The sequence below is a fragment of the Serpula lacrymans genome, assembly GCF_000218685.1.
Source record: "Serpula lacrymans var. lacrymans S7.9 unplaced genomic scaffold SERLAscaffold_13, whole genome shotgun sequence".
Classification (NCBI taxonomy): Eukaryota; Fungi; Basidiomycota; class Agaricomycetes; order Boletales; family Serpulaceae; genus Serpula; species Serpula lacrymans.
Window position 1 is genome coordinate 1,072,907 of NW_006763302.1, and position 22,660 is coordinate 1,095,566.

At 45.1% G+C, this 22,660-nt stretch overlaps 7 protein-coding genes across 7 annotated transcripts; 2 read left to right on the forward strand and 5 right to left on the reverse strand.

The window, feature by feature from the left end:
* Window positions 1–249: 249 nt before the first annotated feature.
* SERLADRAFT_442114 (uncharacterized protein) lies at window positions 250–1,896 on the forward strand (the record flags this gene model as incomplete). The annotated part of the gene is made up of 3 exons (XM_007322676.1): window positions 250–648; window positions 773–845; window positions 908–1,896. The coding sequence occupies 3 exons, from the start codon at window positions 250–252 to the stop codon at window positions 1,894–1,896; spliced, it is 1,461 nt and encodes a 486-aa protein (XP_007322738.1).
* A 1,802-nt stretch (window positions 1,897–3,698) lies between these two features.
* Window positions 3,699–4,358, forward strand: SERLADRAFT_351784 (uncharacterized protein; the record flags this gene model as incomplete). Its single annotated transcript, XM_007322677.1, has 1 exon — window positions 3,699–4,358. A coding segment is annotated over one exon (660 nt), but the record flags the coding sequence as incomplete, so codon positions are not given.
* Window positions 4,359–7,818: 3,460 nt separating this feature from the next.
* On the reverse strand, window positions 7,819–10,288 carry SERLADRAFT_417889 (uncharacterized protein; the record flags this gene model as incomplete). The annotated part of the gene is made up of 11 exons (XM_007322678.1): window positions 7,819–8,249; window positions 8,317–8,406; window positions 8,471–8,656; window positions 8,681–8,874; window positions 8,948–9,021; window positions 9,088–9,123; window positions 9,185–9,303; window positions 9,328–9,351; window positions 9,662–9,690; window positions 9,733–9,859; window positions 9,917–10,288. 11 exons carry the CDS (start codon window positions 10,286–10,288, stop codon window positions 8,142–8,144), a joined length of 1,359 nt encoding a protein of 452 aa, XP_007322740.1.
* Window positions 10,289–14,677: 4,389 nt separating this feature from the next.
* On the reverse strand, window positions 14,678–14,902 carry SERLADRAFT_399989 (uncharacterized protein; the record flags this gene model as incomplete). The annotated part of the gene is made up of 1 exon (XM_007322679.1): window positions 14,678–14,902. A coding segment is annotated over one exon (225 nt), but the record flags the coding sequence as incomplete, so codon positions are not given.
* Window positions 14,903–18,455: 3,553 nt separating this feature from the next.
* Window positions 18,456–18,614, reverse strand: SERLADRAFT_399990 (uncharacterized protein; the record flags this gene model as incomplete). Its single annotated transcript, XM_007322680.1, has 1 exon — window positions 18,456–18,614. A coding segment is annotated over one exon (159 nt), but the record flags the coding sequence as incomplete, so codon positions are not given.
* A 2,048-nt stretch (window positions 18,615–20,662) lies between these two features.
* On the reverse strand, window positions 20,663–21,042 carry SERLADRAFT_399991 (uncharacterized protein; the record flags this gene model as incomplete). The annotated part of the gene is made up of 1 exon (XM_007322681.1): window positions 20,663–21,042. A coding segment is annotated over one exon (199 nt), but the record flags the coding sequence as incomplete, so codon positions are not given.
* Window positions 21,043–21,340: 298 nt separating this feature from the next.
* On the reverse strand, window positions 21,341–22,540 carry SERLADRAFT_442121 (uncharacterized protein; the record flags this gene model as incomplete). The annotated part of the gene is made up of 1 exon (XM_007322682.1): window positions 21,341–22,540. One exon carries the CDS (start codon window positions 22,538–22,540, stop codon window positions 21,341–21,343), a length of 1,200 nt encoding a protein of 399 aa, XP_007322744.1.
* Window positions 22,541–22,660: the final 120 nt, after the last annotated feature.

Genomic DNA, 22,660 nt, shown 5'->3' on the forward strand with positions numbered 1-22,660 from the left:
GCTGCTTCTTGATTTACTAAGTATGATTCGCAAGGTCGCGCTGGTATTACGGAAGATCCGAGTCGTATCAATAGCGACATTCGAAGTAAACGCTGAAAATATTTCAGGCGCCTGAAAAAATAAAAGTGATGATTTGTAAGCATGCTGTAGTTGGAAAGAAAATACGGCGCTTACAAAAAAAATTCCTTTGATAATGCCAATCTGTTGAACTCCGCTTCAACTTGGACCGTATTATGGAATGGACAGCAAATGACACAGGTTGTTTTCGTCCCCACGCTTGTGCCTCACCACTCCATGCATCGACAACCTTCTCGGCATTCAAGACCCCCTGTTGACAACGATGTAGACGATAACGACAAATTATCTGACAGTGATGTCGACAATAGGAACGCCCAAGGTTCCCGCAAGTCTAGGCGACCAGGTATCAAGTGGACTGCTGACCATACTGATCGTCTCCTAGACTGGCTGGAACAGAATGTCAAAAAGCGACATTTACTTTTCTCGGATTCTCAGGAAGATGCCACCAAGGAGAGTAGAAAGAAGGGACAGGCTAAGTCTAGCAAGGTGGTGTTACACGGGGAGCTTGCACAGTATGTATTTGGTGTGGAGAGTGATCCGGCTATTTGTGCGACTCTCAAGTCTGATCCGGTGAGGTATACAAAGGCGGTCGATAACCACCTCTCTTCGTAAGTGTTATTTGTTGATCAGCACCTGATATTTAGATAACCATTATTTATCCAGGCTGAAGAAAAAATACCGCCAGTCTTGTTAGGAGCTGGGCCGTACTGGAGCTGGTCTTACGTTTGAGCAACTAGAGAGGAACCCCGAGTATACAGGACCAATTGGTGCGTTTATACGTTAGTTCATTCAATTTCCGCCTTCCTACATGTGTTTACCATACTACCAGGTGCAATCACGGCCAAGTTCAAAATGTTCCATCGTTTGCATGGCTTCTGGAGGAAGATCCCCAGCTACAACCCTTTCACAATGTCATCAGATGCAGGTCAGGATCATGAGGCACAGGCCTACAATCTTCTGTTCTCAAACACGTGCGGTCGGGGTCATACTAGCCACCATGATGCAAGCAATGTGGCCTCAGCCATGGCGTTGGATATCCCTGCACAGCAGCAGCAGCACTACCCGGTTGACACACAGACAACGAGCCAATATAATCTGAACTACCACCCGCCGAATCAGCAACTCCATCAGCTTCACTCCATGCCTCAGTACGTTAACCATCGCAACAGCTCCCATGTGGACCCGAGCATGACATCGTCCTCTGTATCGTCCATGCCTTATGGTGTTTTGTTAATATCATTACCGTCTATGACAACTGACCCAAATTTCTTCGACTCAAATGCTTCCAGCCTTTTTCCTGGGGCTTATCATCAATCGTTATCTTCTCTGTTTCAGGATAACCACTCCATCTCTTCATTTGAGTCTTTTTTTTCTAAACTGCAGCATGATACGCTGGGTCAGGGTCAAGGTGAGTCCGTACTCCCAATGTCTCCTTTACCCCAACCCCAATACCAGACGTCTTCGATCTCTGGTGCTTTGGGGATGCCACTTCCCATGTCTCCCACCTCGGACAATGACAACTCTGGTTTCTCCGCAAACCAGTATCCGCCCTCTCTTACATCTAGTTTCTTTTCCGATCAACCACCTGCCTCCCCCGCATCTGGACGATCCAACTTTTTCTCAAACTTACCGCAGACTTCTACTCCGCCTCCTGCAACTTTGCCTCCTGTTTCTCCACCTATCCCTGCTTCGAAAAAAGGCAAACATCCTGCTACGTTTGTAAACATCAGAGATGCCCTTTGCAATCAGCTGGCTGCATCAGGCAAAGAAGCCGCCCAGGAGCAGCGTGTCACTACAAATAGGCGATCCACTGATTAGCCAAGTAAGGACATGTTAGTTTTGGTGATTCTGCACCTTTGTGCTACCCATATATTTTCATTCCTTTCTCTATCTATTCTTCTATCATTCACTATTGATTGTGTTCTCTATTATTTTGCCTTTGTGGCTGCTTTGTTTACCTTTGTTTACAAAACTTCGGACAGTATTGCAGAGTCCAATGCTTCCTATTCTCTAGTTACTCACATTGGACTCTAGGTACTGTATACCTGTCATACTCTCTAATAATAAAGTTACTCACATTGGACTCTAGTTCCAATCCCTGATTGCTCTCAGCAAGTGGCTAGACACTTCCTTCAAGCTTTGTTCTTAATAGGTTATGAGCCCTGTGCTCTAGCCATCTTCCTGACCTCATATCTCACCATCCAAGTGTCCTACTGCTTATCCATCGTAACCATCGTCTTGTGGGACTCTTATTATCTCATCCATCACCTCAGATTACTCTGATCTCATCTTGATCTCCAACAACGACTCCTTGTTGCAAGTTACCCCCATTTCGGACGCTTTTTTGGTCTTATCTGCACCATATCTCGCCCAATCCTTATCTGATTGTCCTGTAACTTCTACCATCGTCTTTTACGGCCTAAATAACCCTAGGAGACCTGTCAGAGCGGTTGGATTTGAGCTGGATCTTTCTGTGAGCCTTCATCATCATTTGATCACCTTTTGGCCCCCTATTCCATATCTCCACATCCTGTGCTCGGATCTTGTGATATTTGGGCCATCTATTACTCTATAAAAACATTCCCTATACCTCTGATTTGGTGGCAATCCATCCATCTTATCTGTCTCTGCATCAATTTCGACTTTTTGCCCTATTTTTCGCTTTTTGGCATATCTGGTGTGTGCATAAAGCTCCAATCTTCTCTACTCTGTCCATTATCAGATAGAACAAGCCTATAGACTGTGAAGCTCGCCTGCATTGCCTCAGTTTGCTGTTGCCTAGAGCCTCTCTCAGTCTGCGGTGTTTGGGGAGCTTAAGTCACTTTGTTGACTCATATACAAGCCCTATTAACCAACACTGTCTCGAGGTGATTTCTCTGTTAATATCAGTGTGGAATTGAAAGGGGAACACAGGCGTAACCCTGTAGCAGCACTAGGAAGCCTTAGCACCCTCCTGGATCGCTTTTTGGACGCTTTTTGGACCCTATTTGGACCTATCATTGCGCTTTTCACCCTCTCCATATCCTCTCTATACCGCCTCACCATCTTATTTGCTCGCCTCCTACTGTTGCCCATCGTCTTTGCCACTGTTTCATCGCCTATAGCCATCTCCTACATCATTTATATTCGCTCTATCGTCTTATACAACACCCATCATGTCTGACTCTGACCCAAAGTTCCATCCCTTGTCTGGCACTAACTACCCCCAGTGGAGTGGTGAAATGCAAGCTTGGTTGATGACCAAGGGACTGTGGAGGCTTGTCTCTGGCACTGAAAAGTGTCCTGGGACTGACACTGAAGCAATAGAGAAATGGGAGTTGAGAGCTGAAAAGGCTGCTGGTGCATTATACCTCAATGTCACCAAAGAGCAGCGCATCCATCTTGATGGCATCATTGATGATCCTGTCAAGATCTGGGAGAAATTGGCCATTGTGCACGTCTCTAAGAAGCCTGGGACGAGATTTAATGCCTATGACGACTTCTTCTCTATCAGAAAGAAGGAGGACGAGTCCCTGCAGTCTCTTATGACCAGAATTGACGAAGGCATGCATCAAATTCAAAATCTTCGTCCTACTGGCTTCTCATTGTCTGAATTGGACGATGAATTGACATGCATGGCCATGATTAGGGCGCTTCCTGATCAATATGCCCACTTTACTTCGTCTCTACTGCTTCTGGGCACCTTGGATAAAACTCAGCTCAGGGATGCTTTCCTTGCTGAAGAGGTCAATCGCTGTTGTCGTGCTGAAGTCGATTCTGCCTTGCATTCTTCGTCTACCACTGCCAATAGCACCTGTACCCATCCTAAGTGCCATCATTGCAACCAATCCACCACCTCTACTCGCATTCAGTGTGATTTCTGTGGTTTACTTGGTCATACCCAGGATAAATGCCACAGATATGTTATCAGTCGCCAACAGGCGGCGGAGGGCGCTAAGAATCGCTACAAGCGTGGCAATAAGGCTCAGGCAGGCCCCAGCAACTCTCAGAATACCTCTCAGCAGCCCAAATCTTCGCCCAACAATGCCAATTCATCTACTGTGGTCACTGAATCAGCTGGAAATGCAAGTCTTTGTTCCATTCATCCCTCTGATCCTCACTGCCCTCTCCAACTTGATGCTGACGTTGATTGGAATGCAGACACAGGCGCCACTTCTCATATGACACCTCATCGTCATTGGGTGCACCACTATACCCCATATCGTGTGCCAATCAAGCTGGCTGATCACACTGTCGTCTATTCAGCTGGTGTTGGTACTGTGGTGTTTAATCCTGTGATGAATGGCAAAGTGGCTAGGGCTGTGGAATTCTCTAGAGTGCTCCATGTACCAGATCTTCGAAATAATCTCCTCTCAGTCTTGTATTTAACTCGTCAAAGTGGTTTCAATATCACTATTTCGTCTCATTTCATGTCCTTTATGCGTGACAACACTCTCTTGTTCACTGCAACTATCAATGACAACAATGCAGCATTCCTTGATGGATCTACTGCTGCTTGTGTTGAATTGGGACATTTTACTGCGACTATACCACTTGATTTGATGCTCTGGCATCGCAGATTGGCTCACCACCACCATGCTGATGTCAAGAGACTGATACAGAGAGATCTGGTCACTGGGCTTACACTGGAATCCAAGGCTGCTCCTGATCCTGTCTGTGAACCGTGCTTGTCTGGCAAGATGCATGCCAATCCATTCCCCTCATCTGATACTCGCTCTGCTCATCCTTTGGACCTCATCCATTCTGATGTACACCAAGTCTCTTCCCCCACATTCTCTGGTTATCGCTACTGGGTCACCTTCATTGACGATCACAGTCAATTCCGTGTTGTTGTGCCTCTCAAGGCCAAGTCAGATGTCTTTGATGCTTTCAAGAGATTCAAGGCTTATGCTGAGACTCAATTGGAGCGTAAAATCAAGGCTCTGCGCGATGACAAAGGGGGAGAGTACATGTCCAAGGAATTTGAGCAATTCACAGATGACCATGGGATTGTCAGACAGCATACCACCAGGAATCGTCCTCAGCAGAATGGTGTGGCAGAGCGAGCAAACAGACTTCTGACTGAGCGTATCACTGCCATGTTATCAGAGTCTGCATTGCCTAACAGCTTCTGGGGTGAATGTCTGTCTGCTTTGGTGCATGTCTGGAACAGGTGTCCCACTGATGCAGTGGCCCATGCCACTCCATTTGAGTTGTGGTATGGACGCAAGCCTGACATGTCTCACCTTCGCGTTTGGGGCTGCACTGCCTATGTGCATGTGCAAAAGGACAAAAGAGGCGTCTTTGGCTCTCATATGGAGAAATGTGTGTTCATTGGTTACCCTGAGGGATACAAGGGATGGAAATTCTACAATCCTACCACCAAGCGCACTGTTATCTATGAGAGAGCTGATTTTGATGAGCACTACTTCCCTAGCTTGAAGAAGTCTTCTGACAATGTCCCACCTCCACCTCCCACTCCACCTTCACTATCCATGCCATTGGGCCTGATTGAGGATGTCCCTGCACCAGGTCCAGGGGGAGATATGGGCGCACCAGCTGCGCTTCAGCAGCCTCAGCTATTGCCTGATAATGGGCCTCATTTGGACCTTGATGCAAAACCACCTGTGAATCAACCTCCTGAGCTTCCAAATCAACCTCCTGAGCTTCCAAATCACCCTCCTCATCGCTCACCTTCTCCTGACTTGCCTATTGCACTGAGACGCCCTGTAAGGGCTAGGAGACCACCTAGACCATGGTGGCTTCAACACAGACAACCTACTCCTGCCATTGAGAGTGATGACAGTGATTCTGAGGCAGTTGATGATGAAGTGGCACACTTTGGAGACTCTGCTGAGCCTAGGTCATTTGCAGATGCAATGAAGCGTCCTGATGCAGATAAATGGAGAGAGGCAGCCATGGAAGAGCTTCAAGCTCATGAGCGCAATGGTACTTGGTCACTAGTGGAACTACCTTCTGGAGTCAAGGCTATTGGTGGCAAGTGGGTCTTCAAGATCAAGCGCAACTCGGATGGCACTGTTGAGCGCTACAAGGCCAGATATGTAGCCAAAGGTTATAACCAGCGCCCTGGCTTTGATTTCCTCGAAATATTTGCACCTACTGTCCGCATATCATCCATCAGAGTTGTCCTTGCCATTTGCGCTCCATTGACATTTCCCATGCATTCCTGAATGGAGTCATGGATGTCAAGGTCTACATGCATCAGCCAGAGGGATTCCATCAGGGTTCTCGCAATCTTGTTTGCCAGTTGGACAAGGCCATCTATGGGACAAAGCAGGGAGGCAGAATGTGGAACCAGAAGATGCACACTGTGCTTGAAAAACTTGGATTCAAGTGTACTTATTCAGACTCTGCCATCTATGTCTTTAACAGAGCTGATGTGCGCATTATCCTGCCTGTCTTTGTTGATGACATGACACTGGCATCCACTTCTACTTCTGCACTTGACCAAGCTGTCAAGGACCTCTCCCTGCACTTTAAGCTTCGTGATCTTGGCCCTACTTCTTACCTACTTGGCATTTCCATCACTAGAGACCCACCATCTCCCTCTCCCAACATCAGTACACTCTGGACATTCTGGAGCGCTTTGGCATGAAGGACTGCAAGCCTGTGTCCACTCCCATGGATCCTGATTTGCGCCTCACCAAGGACATGTCTCCCAAAACATCCAGTGATGCTGCTTTGATGAAGAACATTCCCTACCTTGCTGCTGTTGGTGCTCTGATATATCTGGCCACTACCACTCGTCCTGACATTGCCTACACTGTTGGAGTCCTTGCCAGATATAACTCTAATCCTGGTCTTACTCACTGGAGTGCTGTCAAGCACTTGTTCCGCTACTTGCAAGGCACCCTTGATCATTCCCTTGTCCTTGGTCCTGATCCCAATTCCACTGAACTCTTCACCACTTTCTCTGATGCTGATCATGGTGGTGACAAGGACTCTGGTCGTTCTACTGGTGCCTATATTGTCAAGATGGGATCTGGTGCTGTCTCCTGGAGCTCCAAGCTTCAGAACATTGTTGCTCTGTCCACCACTGAAGCAGAATACATTGCTGCTGTTGAGGCTGGCAAAGAGATTTGCTGGATGCGAAATTTGTTGAAGGAAATGGGATATCCTATCACCTCTCCTTCCACCCTTCATATTGACAACCAATCTGCCATCTCTGTATCCAAGAACCCTGAGCACCATGGTCGGATGAAACACCTTGATCTGCGATGGCATTGGTTGAGAGATGTTGTTGACTCTGGGCAGATTGCTCCTACCTTTGTTCCCACTGCTGAAATGCCTGCAGACTTGTTGACCAAGACTCTTGTCAAGCCTAAAGTGGAAGTGTTCAGGAAGATGATGGGACTTATTAGATCAGGGGGGAGCTGATGCTTGGGAGGTGCAGCATCAGGGGGGAGTGTTAGTTTTGGTGATTCTGCACCTTTGTGCTACCCATATATTTTCATTCCTTTCTCTATCTATTCTTCTATCATTCACTATTGATTGTGTTCTCTATTATTTTGCCTTTGTGGCTGCTTTGTTTACCTTTGTTTACAAAACTTCGGACAGTATTGCAGAGTCCAATGCTTCCTATTCTCTAGTTACTCACATTGGACTCTAGGTACTGTATACCTGTCATACTCTCTAATAATAAAGTTACTCACATTGGACTCTAGTTCCAGTCCCTGATTGCTCTCAGCAAGTGGCTAGACACTTCCTTCAAGCTTTGTTCTTAATAGTTGATTCCAACAAACCTAAGATAGTGACAAATGGTTCTATATCCACTGGCTCGAATTCTGCAGGAAACCATGTTCTATTGCGGATGGTGACAAACCTTCAAAGCGGATTCGAAGGTGAACCATGTGGCTTTGAGATGCACTGCATGCAACACAAAGGACTTTGGAGATGCGGCTATCGGTGAGCCTCATCGACGTGTCCGAGGCCGAAGCAGTCATGAAACGTTGACGAATCGAACCCGAACATTTCTGCAAGGCTGTCACATAGGTCACACGTCACGAGCTTCACGCACATCATAGTAATTCGGCATCGACAGGTGTATCATCACTATAAAAGTGCTAAACGTCCTGGACCTGCTCTTCGAGCCAACTCCATAGCGCCCTTCCAAGCTCTGGGTCCTGCGTGCCCGCTAGTGGCGTGCCAACTCTAGCCCAGGGAATCAGGTACTGGCAGTACACGGTATATAATCATTAACAGGTAAATAAATGATCGGCCACGAGAGGGAAAAATTACCTGGCCATTGAGCTCTGCGCCTTCAGCCGTCGTCCCTGCGTACAGCTGAGTGAGAGCACCATGTTGGACACTGTATAAAATGGTGGTGTTCTAGATTATAACAGTTTCAGAGAAAGAGTTGCGTATCAAGAAATTATTGACAGAGAAAACATACCAGTATGATTTGGCCGACGCGAGGGATGTAGCGAGTTAGATCCGATCGTATGTTGCCCGGGTTTAAAGAGATAGAAACGATTCCTTCATTACTATACCGTCTTGCGAGCTCCAGTGCGAACACCGTGTTTGTTCCCCTTGCCACGAGCGTGCGCAAAGTAAGATAAGAAACGTGAAATACTAGCAACTTGTAGTCAGTAGAAACACTCACATATTTACTCTGGGAGTACATCACACTGGTAGATTGTTTTTTCCTTGCTGGCCCATCTTTAAACGTGTTGAAGTCAAGGTTTCCAAAGTGATGTCCAGAGGAGGAAGTGGTCACCACGCGTACTTTGCCATCTTGACAGGTTTTGGCAGTAGAGATGAGGACGGGAAGTAGGAGCTTTGTGAAGTAATGGTGCCCTATGGTGGGAAACAAGGATGTTTAGAACGAATATGTTTGCAAAAGAAGAGGAAAAGGGAGAAAGACACTTACCAACGACATTGGTGCCAAATTGGAGATCATAGCCATCTTCCGTTACAAGGTCAATAGGTGGTCCCATCAAGCCGCTGATAAACTTGGGTAGTCAGAACATGGGGCTGTGATGCTCGAAGCCTCTCAGGCTTGAAACTCACGCATTGTTAAAGAGAACGTGGAGCTGTGTTTCCTTGCTGATAAAATAGCGAAATGGGTTAGAGGTGTTTAACAGTACTGTTCGACTCTGGACGGTACCTAAGAAATTCTTCAGCGGCTGCTTTCACGAACTTCAGGTTTGCGAGGTCGAGCTTAAGGAACACCGCTTCATTTCCAGTCTTCTCTTTGAGTTCACGAATAGCATCCTCTGACTGAGTCTAATTTCTCGCAGCGATATACACCTTTGCATTATGTTCCAATAAAACCTACCATAGGGTCATGACATCAATCATTCTCAGTCAGTGTGAGCAGATGTTTTGGGTAGAAACGGAATGCATCTTTTGATGACCCTATTAACAAATTGAGCCAGGAGGCTGTGGAGCACCTCAGAATTCCTCTGCAAAACCCCATCCAAATTGAGCATCCAGCAATCTGTCATAGTTTCCTGAAGCTGTTTCCGACATCCTCAGCTTTCATGCAGTTGAGAAGACAATTGCCGAGTATAGCGGAGTTGAGTATGTTGAGCATGATATGTGCCCAGAGTTGTGCATTGGCTTTACTGGCCCTTTTGCTAACCTCCATGCTTTTCCTGTGTGTGGGATGTCCTGATGAGGTCAGAACCAACTTCACGCTAGCAATGGACGTACCAGAATGGCTGCAAAAAAATTCACCACTATTCCCCTTGGTCCCCAGCTCCAAGCACAATATCAAGATCCCCAATCTGCTCGCAATATGTGTCACCTCCATGAGTGCACTCAGGGCATCACCTCCCATCTTTGAGAGACTGGAGAGATCCCAGTCATTGATGACATTGCCATGGGATTAGACTACCTTGGGCCAGTCTTTGATGGTGATATTAAAGGGAGTGACATCGTTCTTATGGTGTTGCTTGATGGTGCTCAACTTTATGAACACAAAGACTTGGATTGTTGGATGTATGTATGGATTATTGTGAGTCTTGCCCCCAACAAGCGCTACCAGAAGATTTATGTCCGCCCTGGTGATTTTATCCCTGGGCCTAACAAGCCGAAGAATTTGGACTCGTTTCAATGTGTCGGAATGCATCACATATCCACACTCCAGAAAGAGGGACTCAATATCTGGGATGCCAACCGCAATATTGTTTTTTGCTTGGACATCTACCTTCTTTTTCCAACTGCTGATGGCCTTGGCCTTGTTTATTGGGATGGAATGGTTGGACATAGTGGTAAAAATGGATGCCGCATATACTATGGCATTCTGGGTCAGCACAAGAACCATGGTCAACATTACTATCCTATTCTCATTATGCCTCATGATAAATATCCTCCTAATGGGAGTAGACACCCAGATATTGTGGTTTTTGGCCTTCCATCAAGTGGTTCTGATACATATGCTGACCATCTCAAGAGGCTCATATCCTCTCCTAATCAAACTCAATATGATAACCGCAAGACAGAAACAGGCATTACAAGAGCACCTTTAATCCTTGGTCTCAGTGCCTCACAATCACTGGGTGTTCCCTGTTGCATGACAACTGATATAATGCATCTTGCTAGTAACCTCAGTGATCTTTTGATTTCACTTTGGCGTGGAATTATTGATTGTGACAGAACTGATGATTCTGAACAATAAGAATGGGCAGATTTTGTCAATAATGAAGCTTGGAAAAGGTATGTACACATACAACATCAATTTCATGTCCCTAATATTGTACTACTGCAAGGTATAGAACATCTGTCTAGGATGCTGGGTCCCACCTACTGTAAGGACCATTTATTATTTTCTTATCTTCTCACTCCATGTCCTGGTTCTTGAACACTTTTCCTGTCACACCTCTGGCTTTAGGGCTAAAGGTATCTTTTGCGATCCTGCTTCTCATTGACAAAACCGGATAAACCCGGTCTCTGCCGAAGCAGCCATTGTTCTCCATGGAGCATAGCCACCACTCCATGGAGTAACCATTGTTCTCCTAGGAGTCATTATACTGTAGCGAGTAGCACCTCCGACTATAAGTAGTAGGGAGTTTAGTATAGGAATACCTCAGTCGTTTCTATAGCCTCTCGGGCAGCAGCTGAGTTTCACTTAGTTTTATTACTCATAGCCCTAACAGGCTTTCTTAATCATTGTTACCACTTTGTATCACAGATCAGAGACTGGGTATTGCACCCAGCTAGCCAGCAGGATGGGTAGGGGCTAGTAGTAGACATCTCGGCAACTAGCTCCAAGCCCCATCAGTGCCTGGATATACTAATAGACGCTTTAGTCAGGATCATACCTCATTATGAGGATACAGTTCCAACAACAAAGCATATTTGTTTGTTGTACCGGAATATATAGAGACATGTTTCTGCATTTAGTCTTGTGAAACTGAGCTCCTGGAGCTTGCAATCAAAAGTTTTGTTCCATGTACGACCAGCTTGTTTTAACCCGTAGATGGATTTCTTCAATCTCCAGCAGTATCCAGGTTGGATAGGAACACCCCCTGGAGGAAGCATGTACAGTTCTTCTTCAAGTTCTCCATTGAGATAAGCTGTGGATAGGTCCATTTGATCAAGTTCTAGGTTGTACTTTGCTGCCAGGGCTAGAATAATTTGGATTGACTCTAAGTTTGCAACTGGAGCAAAAACCTCCTGGTAATCAATCCCCTCCCTTTGAGTAGAACCTCATGCAACAATCCGGTGTCGATGATGAGAACTGTTGTTAGAAAACCACACACAAAAACAAACTAACACACAATCCTCCCAGATTCCACGGAACTTGTTTATGGGCTTTGCCTCCTAGAACAGTGAAGTGGTCTGGTTGTTCGTGGGGTGGTACGTATAAAGATCCTTCAAAGTAAAACCCAGAGAGGTATGGGTGTGGGTTTTGAGGAGGAGGGATAGTTGAATTTATAGAAGATGGGGGCTTTGTGATGAGTATAGACAAGCACTACCTTGCTAATCGTAGCACAAGGTAGGTTTGAGAATGACAAAGATGACGAGGTGACGAGGTTCCCAGTGATAGCAGGCTCCTGATGCACAAACTGTAGTGCTCAGAAGGACTCTAATCAAAAGGGATGACAGTGACTTTCAAAAATGACAAGTGACGATGACAGCAGATAGCAGTGGTAGCAGTGGGAAGTATTGTGACCACACTGGATCACAAGTAGCAGAGTAGTGAACTTGAGATTTAGAGAAGAAGTCTGGAATCGAGTACTTTGTTGTTTTTACAAGGTAAAATACAGGGGTTTATATAGTGAAAAGAAAGGCAGGCTATGCACAGTATAGCTGCGCAAAAAGAATGAGAAAGAACATGAAGGAAGGAATGTACGCTGACGAATCCTGCGTAGTTGCTACAGGATAAGATCATCAAAATAAGGGAAAGAAAGGGATAGAACAATGAATGCTGTGAGTAATGTCACAGGTTTGTACAGCCATAAAGTAAAGTCCAATAGCAAAAAGAGAGCAGGAAAATCATGATGTCATGGGAAGATGCAGTAAAAAAAAGGCAAGGAAAAACACTATCAGTATCAACACAGTTCCTTTATTGTCAGTCAGGCATTCTAAAAAAATATGTGTCCATAAAAATGATTCAAAAATCAAAAATAATCGCACTGCAAATGAATGTTCTGCTGAAAAAAAAGAAACTGGAGCCACCGGTCCACCACCTAGTCCAAATCCGACAGTTCCATGGCCTTACCAATGGACTGGTTGTGTTGGACCACCTGATCAAACGAGGGAGGGAGAGGAGTAGTTCCAATTTGGAACAAGTGAGTCCCAGGCAGCGTGTGGTAGGTGTAGCTGTAGCGAAGACGATGGACAAAGGATAAGTGTACCCAAGTGAATGGGACAGCAATGAACATGGGCGACGCAAGGGGATGAACCTTCTCCAGCTCAAAAACTACCCACCCACGCTCCAACCAGGCGAGACGAGTGACCGATGTTTTGATAGTATGTGATGGCAAATTGACGTCATGAAGATGGACCTGTTGCCCTATTTGGACCGGCCGCCGGGGCTTTGCTGATATCAGCAGTGGCACGTGGTAGTCAACGGATCGGCGACGGAAGCGGATAGGAAGTGGTGACATCAGAAATGGTTGGGGTGCAAATAATATGAGGAGGAGGAGGGTGGAGGTGACGAACAAGTGGACTAGAATGGGGATCCAGAAACGACTGTCGGGTGAGAATAAAAGGAGAGGAAGGGGCCCATGGTGGGGCTAGGCAAAGGAAGGGGAGTAAGGGAAACGACAAAAGCGAGGGCGCAATGCAATGTGTAGCCAGTGGCGACGCGAAAATTTGCCGAAATGCCAAAACACGGAAAGTACCGCATGGAAAAGCAAAGGTGAGTGTGACTGGATTGCCTAATAGAGGTGGTGCTGATCAGCCACAAGTTTGAAACAGGCAATATTAATTACTATTCCACGTGGCACTGTGCCTGTGTGGCGCAAAGGCGAGTCTTTTCGAATATTCGCTTCGTTATTGACACCTGTCCATGCTACCAATCAATTTTGGTGCATGACACCGGAGTTTGTATCTCTCAATGTTTCCGTTTTGATCAAACTTGATCCAGAACACAGGTTTTGATGTGATAAGTTTTACTCCCTTCGGCGGTGGGACGATGTCATATACTGCATTAGTATTGAGACTTAGGAGTTCCTCCTCCAAGGCAGACTTCCATAATTCTCCATCCGGACATAATAAGGCTTCCTTTAGTGTCCTTGGAAGATACTCCAGGGAGTAGACGCATTTGTGTATTTGTTGCCCCACTCACTCCTGAAGGTGTTGAATCACTCCTTGGAGGTGTTGTATGCCTTCCAGAAGCTGATCCAATGGACAGGCTGTCTAGCTGTATTCGGACTTTTTCCACATCAGCTGGCTGTATGTTGAGGGGCTGTCCTCCCACTGACTGTAACTCTACTTTGGCTTTCCGTTCTGAAGATGGCCAGTGTTTAGGCTTGGTTGTAGAGACTGTTGTGGAGGGTGTCTTAGCTGATCAGGTGCTCCCACTGCTCTTGGAACGTCTCCATGGACATATTGCCCCACTGCTCTCGGAACATCTTCATGCTGATATGGTTCCATTGCTTGTGGAACATCTCCTTGGAGATGTGGTTCCATTTGCAATTCATTTGGATCTTGGATCCGAGAGTCAGGATCATCCTCCTCCAAATTTTTTTTTGGTCTGGATAGTAAGCATTCTCTGGAATGAGTCCCTCTCACTGATCTGTGCTAGTGTCTGTGTTCCAGGGAGCAGTGTCATCCTTTTGTACCTTTCCGGATTCATTGAATATGACATGCCAACTGGAAAACACAGTCCGTTTTTCAGTGTCTAGGAGTTTGTAGGCTTGCTTTCCATGTGTGTAGCCAATCATTATGGCTTTGTGCCCCTTGGAGTAAAACTTCCCTTGCCTTTTGTCTTTTGGAATCAAGGCATATGCTTGGCATCCAAAAGGGAAAAACAAAGTTGGATCAACTCTCCTTTTAAACAGTATTTCATATGGGGTCTTTCCATGGAGTCCTGATGCTGGGCTGCATGCTGTGATATATGCAGCTGTTTGCATGGCATTTACCCAAAATGACTTTGGGAGCTTGGAATCATGGAGCATAGTGGTTGCTAATGTAGCCAATGTCTGATTCATGCGTTCTGCAATGCCATTTTGTTCCGGAGTACCTGCAGCTGTAGTTTCTTGGATGACACCATCTCCTCGGAGTTGATTTTTGAATGTATTGCCAGTATATTCTCCTCCCCCATCGCTCCAGAGGAATTTTGTGTATAGTGGAGTGAAGTTTTCTTCTCCCAAATGAGTCCTGAAGAATGTTTGGACATCTTCTTTCCATTGCTTGTATCGTTCCAGTGCTTCACTTTTATGTTTTAGGAAATATATCCATGGAAATTTGGAGAAATCATCTACAATGATAATCCAGTGCCAAAAACCCTCCCTGGAAGTTGGTTTGATTGGTCCTCCAACATCTGTGTGCACAATTTGTATGGGGCGCTTGGCTTGGTTTCCTCCAGTAGACTTGAAAGGTAATTTCTTCATCTTTCCTAAAGCACAAGGTTCACAAAACTCCGGGGTTCTGGTAAGGGTGTCTATGTCCTCGAGCTGTTTTTTTGTAACCATTCGTTGCAAGCGGTCCATTCCAATGTGTCCCATTCTCCTGTGCAATAAATTTACATCTACTGCTGCAAAAGCTGACTCCGGGTTGATTTTGGGTTTTGCTTGGATGTGATAAAGTCCTCGCTTGTATAACACAGTGAGGATAAGTTCCTCCTTTTTCCGAACTTCACAAGCATTTGACCCTGCTGGAAAAAGTGTTGATAACCCTGTTTTGGACAATTTGTGGACAGAAACGAGTGCTAACGTGAAGTTTGGCACAAGTAAGACATTTGACAGTGCAATATTGTAGTCCTTTTTGCCAACAGTTGCTTGTAGGATTACTGTTCCAATGCCAATGGCATTTACAGAGGATTCATCCCCAAAACTGATTGTGCTTGGAGGATGCAGAACATGGTATATTCCTGGCTCAAACCAGGAGTGGTGAGGGACCATGTGGGATGTTGTTACGATAACACAATTTTCGGACCTTCCCTTTATTTTTATTCTCCGCTTTAACCTTGTACTTTAGCTTTCACACATGGTGCCACGCGGCACTTCCCCTTTTGTCCAAACTCCTCTTTCTTGCGCTGCATTGCCTTTCTTGTTATTATAGACACAACTCTCTCACACAGTGGAGCTGGCCATGCGGGCTAGGCCCCATGACATCATCAGCCACTGTCTCTATCAAACTGCATAGTACACATGTACAAACAACCCTGTAGTATTATATATACCCCAATAGATCCAGGAGACTCCTCAGCGAGTCCTCCTGTTGTATACCAACAAACTCTCTGCAGCTCAAGGGGTAACCACTCCCCATTCACTACCCTTATAGTGTGTTCTTGTGTGTGCTGTTAATTATGAGAACTGCTGTTAGAAAACCACACACAAAAACAAACTAACACACAATCCTCCCAGATTCCACGGAACTTGTTTATGGGCTTTGCCTCCTAGAACAGTGAAGTGGTCTGGTTGTTCGTGGCGTGGTACATATAAAGATCCTTCAAAGTAAAACCCAGAGGTATATGAGTGTGGGTTTTGAGGAGGAGGGATAGTTGAATTTATAGAAGATAGGGGCTTAGTGACGAGTATAGATGAGCACTACCTTGCTAATCGTAGCACAAAGTAGGTTTGAGAATGATAAAGATGACGGGGTGACGAGGTTCCCAGTGATAGCAGGCTCCTGACGCACAAACTGTAGTGCTCAGAAGGACTCCTTCGAATCTGGCATTCATGGCAGGTGCGAACATGATGCTTGACATTTTGTAACATATGGGGCCAGTAAAAGCGCTCTCTGACTGTAGAGAATACACCATTGACTCCTCTGTGACCAAGCCTTTCGTGTGCTTCAGTAAGGATGTGAAGTCGAAGGTCAGGATTGAAGATAACTTTGAGAGGAGGAGCAGAGTGACGACACTTGAACATGCTATCTCCTTTCAAGAAAAATTGAAGTGATTGCTTGACAAAACACTTTTGAGCTTGAAGAGAGGAAAATATAGGCAGCTCCATAGTTTGAAGAAAGTGGAAGATTCGACGAAGAGTATCGTACTGAGAAGAATCATTGGTAAGGAACAAAGGGAGTGACATAGGCTGATATGGGAGAGGTCTGGCAAGATCAACAAAAAGAGCGATATCATCAAGCCAATCATCTGATTCTTGAGCATCTTCAAAGTCTTCCTCTGTTGGTTGACGACGAGATAATGCATCAGGACCACGATGACGATCAGCAGGTATGTGAATGAGCTTGAAATCAAAAAGAAGGATGCCCTGAATCCAACAATTGATAGTGGCATTAGGCTGAAGATCTGGATTGTTGAGCATGCCTTTGATATACTTGGCATCCACCTCCACATGCAAGTGTTTTACTCCTGCAATGTAAAGGCGAAAATGACGAAGTGCTCTGAACAAACCATATAATTCTAGCTTGGGTTGACTGTAATTTGCCTCTCTATCATTCATGGGAATAGAGCCATAGCGAGCTGGACGCTTCCTTCCATTTTCATCAAGCTGGGAGAGGATAAAACCAACAGCAATCTTGCTGGTATCAACTGAAAGAACAACTGGGTTGTGTGATGAATAATTTATAGGGTGAAGTGCTGGTGCAGAAGATACTGCATGCTTCAGAGCATCAAATGCTTCTTGTCTGCGTTCATCCCATTGAAATTCAGCTCCTTTGCGATACAATTCTGTCAAGGGGCGTGCAAGAGCAGAGTAATTGCAGATCCAAATGCGAACTGTGCCACATAGACCAAGAAAACTGCGAACGTCTTTGGGAGTCTGGAGAATTGGCCATTTCAGAATCTTGTCCACCTTGGTACTGTCAGGGAGACGACCTTTTGAGCAGCACACTTGTCCAACAATCACAACTTGGGGATGACATAACTGAGTCTTCTTTCCAGAGAAAGTTCCGCCAGCATGACCAACTCTATGCATAATGCGATGAACGTCAATGGCATGTTCCCATATAAATCTACGAATGCCAGGGTTGCCAGGAATGGTCTCTGGGTTACCATCTGCATCTTCATAACGAGAAGTAGGTCCTTTGATTGGGAGGTCATCAACAAAGATATTGGCAATATGCGGAATTTCGTCTTGCAGGATGAAAGTCATGCAATTCTGGAATTCTGGAACGGAGTTGGTGAATCCCATAGGCATAGAAGTAATCCTCAGAAGTCCTAGTGGTGATAGAAAAGAGGTAAGGTCACGACTGTCAGGGTGCACTTTTCGAGCATCAAATCCCCAAAAGAGATCAAACACAGTATAGCATTGAGAACCAGCAAATGGCTCCACAAAGTCGTCAAGGATAGGTGGTACTCCTGAGTTTTTGATAGTGACTGCATTAAGTGGCTGAAGATCATGGATGATGCAAATCTTGCCATTCTTCTTCTGAACGCAAAACCACTTAGAGCGATAAGACGACTGGCTAGGCTCATAGACTCCAGCTTTGATTTTGTCTCTGAGCAATTCTATGACTTCATTCTTGATTCCAGGAGGAATAGGAATGTTCTTGTATTCCCAAGGGACATGTGGGAGAACAGGTATGATGTAGGGAGAGAAGTAGTCTTCTCTGAATGTTCCTCTGTCAGTTTCCTCGAAGGCAAGACTGCGCTGATTGAGTATCATGATGTGAGCAAAAAGCTTTTCCTCTTCTGGCCATAAGAATCCATCAGAGTTTAGCTTCATTTCGTCATAAAGGCGCTCCTTGGTGAGCTTCGGCGTGGGAATGAATTCTGGGGGAAGGACAGGAAGGGGTGGGAGCGAAAGGAGTGGGTCTTCTGGAAATGACTGAGTGACACGTGCGTCTTCTGGGAATACTCCAGGAACAGGTTTGACTCTGCGATCAACATATTTGTAGGCTCCAAAACTCGACCAATCAGGTGCTGGTACAGGTATAGGGTCCACAATATCTATCATATAACTAGGGTCAAAACAAAAAGCATTCAAAGAAGGAAAGTGCCGTGGTAGTTTTGCGTCATCTCGGACAGAATAGGATAGGGATGAGGTTGGATGTTTTACAAGGGGGGAATGAAAAAGATCAGATAAGAACAAAAGGGGAACATAGACAATAGAAAAAGAAGTTGTTACAAGAGTAAAGGAAGGAAAAACCGGATAACATAGAAATCTAAGAGGCCATTTTGTACAAGTAATAGATATGTAACAAGAAAGAAGAAAAAGGGAAAAGGTGGCATATGGTCCAAAAGCGCTGAATGGAGTGTTAAGTAAGAAAGGAATATAGAAATGTATCACCAGCATCTACCTCAAACTTCAACTGTGGCACTAGCAAGCACCTCAGTGCTGGTGGTAAATGTTGATGCACTGGATGGATGAATTGTCCTGTTGTGGAGGTGAATAACCTCAACACGTTCTCGTCGACAATAAGTGCGAATATGAGGGAAGACAAAACCGTAGAAGAGGGTGAGGACAAGTAACACTCCCACCACAATCTCGATGATGAGAGCTTCTTTAGTAATATGAAACCCTTTGAGTCAGGACATGTTAGGTGCTTGTAATGCTCGATGTAAGCGTTTAGGATGGAGTGAAGATGTGTTAGAATTGGGGTAGAATTTCTGGCACTGGTGGGAATAATTGATAATGGCTGAGCTGATGGTGACGTGGGAAAATGATGATAGTGATGCATGGAAGTTCGAAGATATGTAGTAATATTGGATGATATATTGATGGAAGGTTGATGCTCCACTCCTATTGTTGTGGAGAGGGATAGCTGAAGGGGCGGTAAGGATTCAATCTCCCTTTCATCCTCTTGACTATCATTGCAAATAGTATGCATGAGTGTGCGATTATGGTGCATGGGTGTGCAATTATCAGAAGAAATTGACGAAGCAATAGTAGCATTGGTAGAGGAAGGTGATGGGGGTGAGTCACTGATATTTGATGGTAACTGTTGACATGAATATGGGGGTGGTGATTCAGAATCAGTGGATGAGTCATCATTAATTAATCCATTTATATGATTGTGTATCGGCTCTGAATCGGATTCTTGTATTACTTCCACCGTCACATTGACTTGACCATTCATATCACGTGATGGAGGTCTATTTATATCTTCATCAGTGGGAATTGGAAATGATTCTGTTTGAGGAAAGAAGGGGATATGTGCAGTTCCTGAGCGACTGATAATGGATCGTGCTCTTCCAGGTCCATGATTCTGGTCAAATCGCAAATGAGCATGGAGCAGGACATAATCAGCATAAAGGTTGTGGTTTTCATCGAAGCCATGGTGTCCTCTCATGACATAGTCTGAAGTCAGTGAGAGTGAACTCATGTTGTGACTATATCGAAGGTTGTTCAGTAGACCAAAAATAGCAGACCTTTCATCTTCCCTGATTGAGCGAATAAAGTCAAAGAATGTTTCAAAGGTGCTGGCATTGGGGATAGGGATAGGGACTTCAATAGTTTCTTCTAGACGAGTTTCCATGTCTTCCAGTGCTCTGAGAGTGCTAGAATTTTCGATTGAACCAATCGGGGAATTATCTGGAACAGGCACAGTTTCTTCTTCTGGGGTGACACTTTCAGCAGCAGTTTCCGATTCATCGGTATTTCCATCTAGATCTTCTCCATTGAAGTCATAGTCCGTGACTAAGAAGCTGGATACTGTATTGGATACTCCAGATACTGGTTTGACATAGTGAATAGGACGATGATCTGATGATACCTTGACTTCAAGGGCTGGGTTTTTGATTTTGCCATCCTTTCTGAAGACGAGATAAGTGCCATTAAGTCTTTCTTCAATGCCGACATAGTTCCCATGTGTCCATGGTCGTCCAAGAAGTAGATCGTATCCAGTGTCTTTCCCAACAAGGATATTGGCATAAGTTTTGACTTCTCCGCAGTATAAAGCCACATTGTTGACTAGACCATCAAGTCTACCAAATCCTCCATTGGCATCTTTGACTACAGGTCAAATACTAGTATCCATGGGAAGGCGAATGAGATTTTCCCAAATAGTGCGGCTGACTATATTGAGAGCAGACCCTGAATCAACAATAGCTGTAATAGTTTCGCCATTAGAGGTAACAGGAACACGAATAAGGTCGGCATAAGTGATGGCAAAAAGTGATTCAGCTGTCAAGCTTTGGGGTTTGTTGTCTAGTCCAAAATTAACGCGCTTGGGTTTCATCATTTCTTGGAGATTCTGGGAAACTTCTTTTGATAGACCAATGACATTACCAATAGATAGGGGGATAGGGGTGCTGAGAATTTGATCAATGATGGCTTTGGAGTCAAGATTCTGCGAAAGTGTAGATGAAGTCTTGAGTGGTTTCTTCTGTTTATTGGCAGGGGGATTCTTCTTGGTGGTCTGGGAAGCGTCTTCCATGATTACATCATCATTAGTGGGATCAAAGATAGGCTGTGCAATATCAAAGATGTGTGGTTTTGATGGAACAGGGGCTATGGTTGGAGCGGCAGGCTTCTCTTCTTCTTTCTTTCCTTTTACAGCTTTGGCCCAATCTGGTTTAGGAGGAATGTAGACACCATCAAAGACTTGCTTGCGCTTCTCCTTAGACACTCTGTCTAGACAATCCACTGCATAGACAGGCTCTTCATCTGAATCAGAATCAGAGTCAGCTACTTCAGCAATGGACATGAAAGAAATCGTAGTGAGTAGGTTAGACTTGGGGATAGTGCGATGTACAGCAGTTGCTATGGGTTCCTCTCTTGATCGCATGATTCTAGACCCATCAGACAAAGCGACCAGTGTCATCCTTCTTGACGATTCCCTTTGACAGTAAGTCAAGCATATCTGCGCATTCATTAACTCCATGACCAGTTTTTCCGCATCTATAGCAAAGGAAGGGAACACAAGGTGCTGTAGGCAGAGTGGCAGTGGATGGAGCAATAGGCTGAGTGGGTAAGTTGCTGCTTCCTTGAGAGGATCGAGACGGTTTGGCTGACTGGTTCATGAAAGTGGGAGGGCGAAGTATAAGTCTAGCATCAGTGTCAAGCTTGATAGCACGATAGTAGAGCAGAGGATAGTTAGGATCTTCGATTGTCATAGAACCCAACTTCTTGATAAGTGTTTCTACTTCATCTTGCTTGACAGCAGTGTGCTCTTCTTTGTCTAAGGAATGAAGGGTTTTCTTCGACTTGGAAGGACTCAACAGCTTTCTCTCTTTCTCTGTCTCAGAGGTGCGCTTTTTCTCTTTCTTCTGCTTGGTGGTTTTCCTGATATAACGAGGTGGTTCTGCCTCTTTGTCAGAGTCAGAAGAATCGTCCAAAGAACTGGAAGAGTTCTCTGAATCTGAGTCTGAATCCGAATCATCAGAGTCAAAATCTTCATCATCAAAGTGATCTCTGCAAAGGACATGCTCTACAGCCTTGACAACATCATCAAAGACAAAAGGCTGGGAGAGATCAAGGGTAGGATCCCTCTGAAGGAGTCTGTTTTCAACGCGATAACAAAGGGTTTTGGATAGTCCTTTCCAGAAAAAGCGATTGAATACGTCCTGGGTGATCTTGGATTTGGCAAGAAGCCATCCTCCAACACGAACATACTTCCTCATGTAGCTCTTGAAATCGTCCAGAGAGCCCATTTTCTTCTTGTGCGAAGCATCGACCAGCTGTTTAAGATGATGCTCTTTAAATTTGGCCTCTGCTTTTGCAGCATCAAAGTACTGGAGAATTTTGTCTTTGAGACTGTTCCATGAGGGCATAATGAAGTGCTTCATTCCTTCAATGATTTCGCGAACATATGTGGAGCAGTATTGGAGAATGCTTGAGCATTTTTCATCGTCAGCAGTAACATTGTTTGCATGACAGATGCGTTCATAGTGGAGAACAAAATCCCTGACACGAGTATAGTCTCCCTTGAACTTCTTAGGAGCATAACGAGTGCCAGGAATTGGCATAGTGATGACTGAGAGAGTAGTAGGTTGATTCATAGTGGAAAATATAGGGGGTAAACGCGAAGCTTGCTGAGTAGAAGCTGGTACCGAAATTGAGTTACTGGAAGAGAGGGATGGGACAGATAAAGCGGTAGGTGAGATAGAAGGTGTAGATGA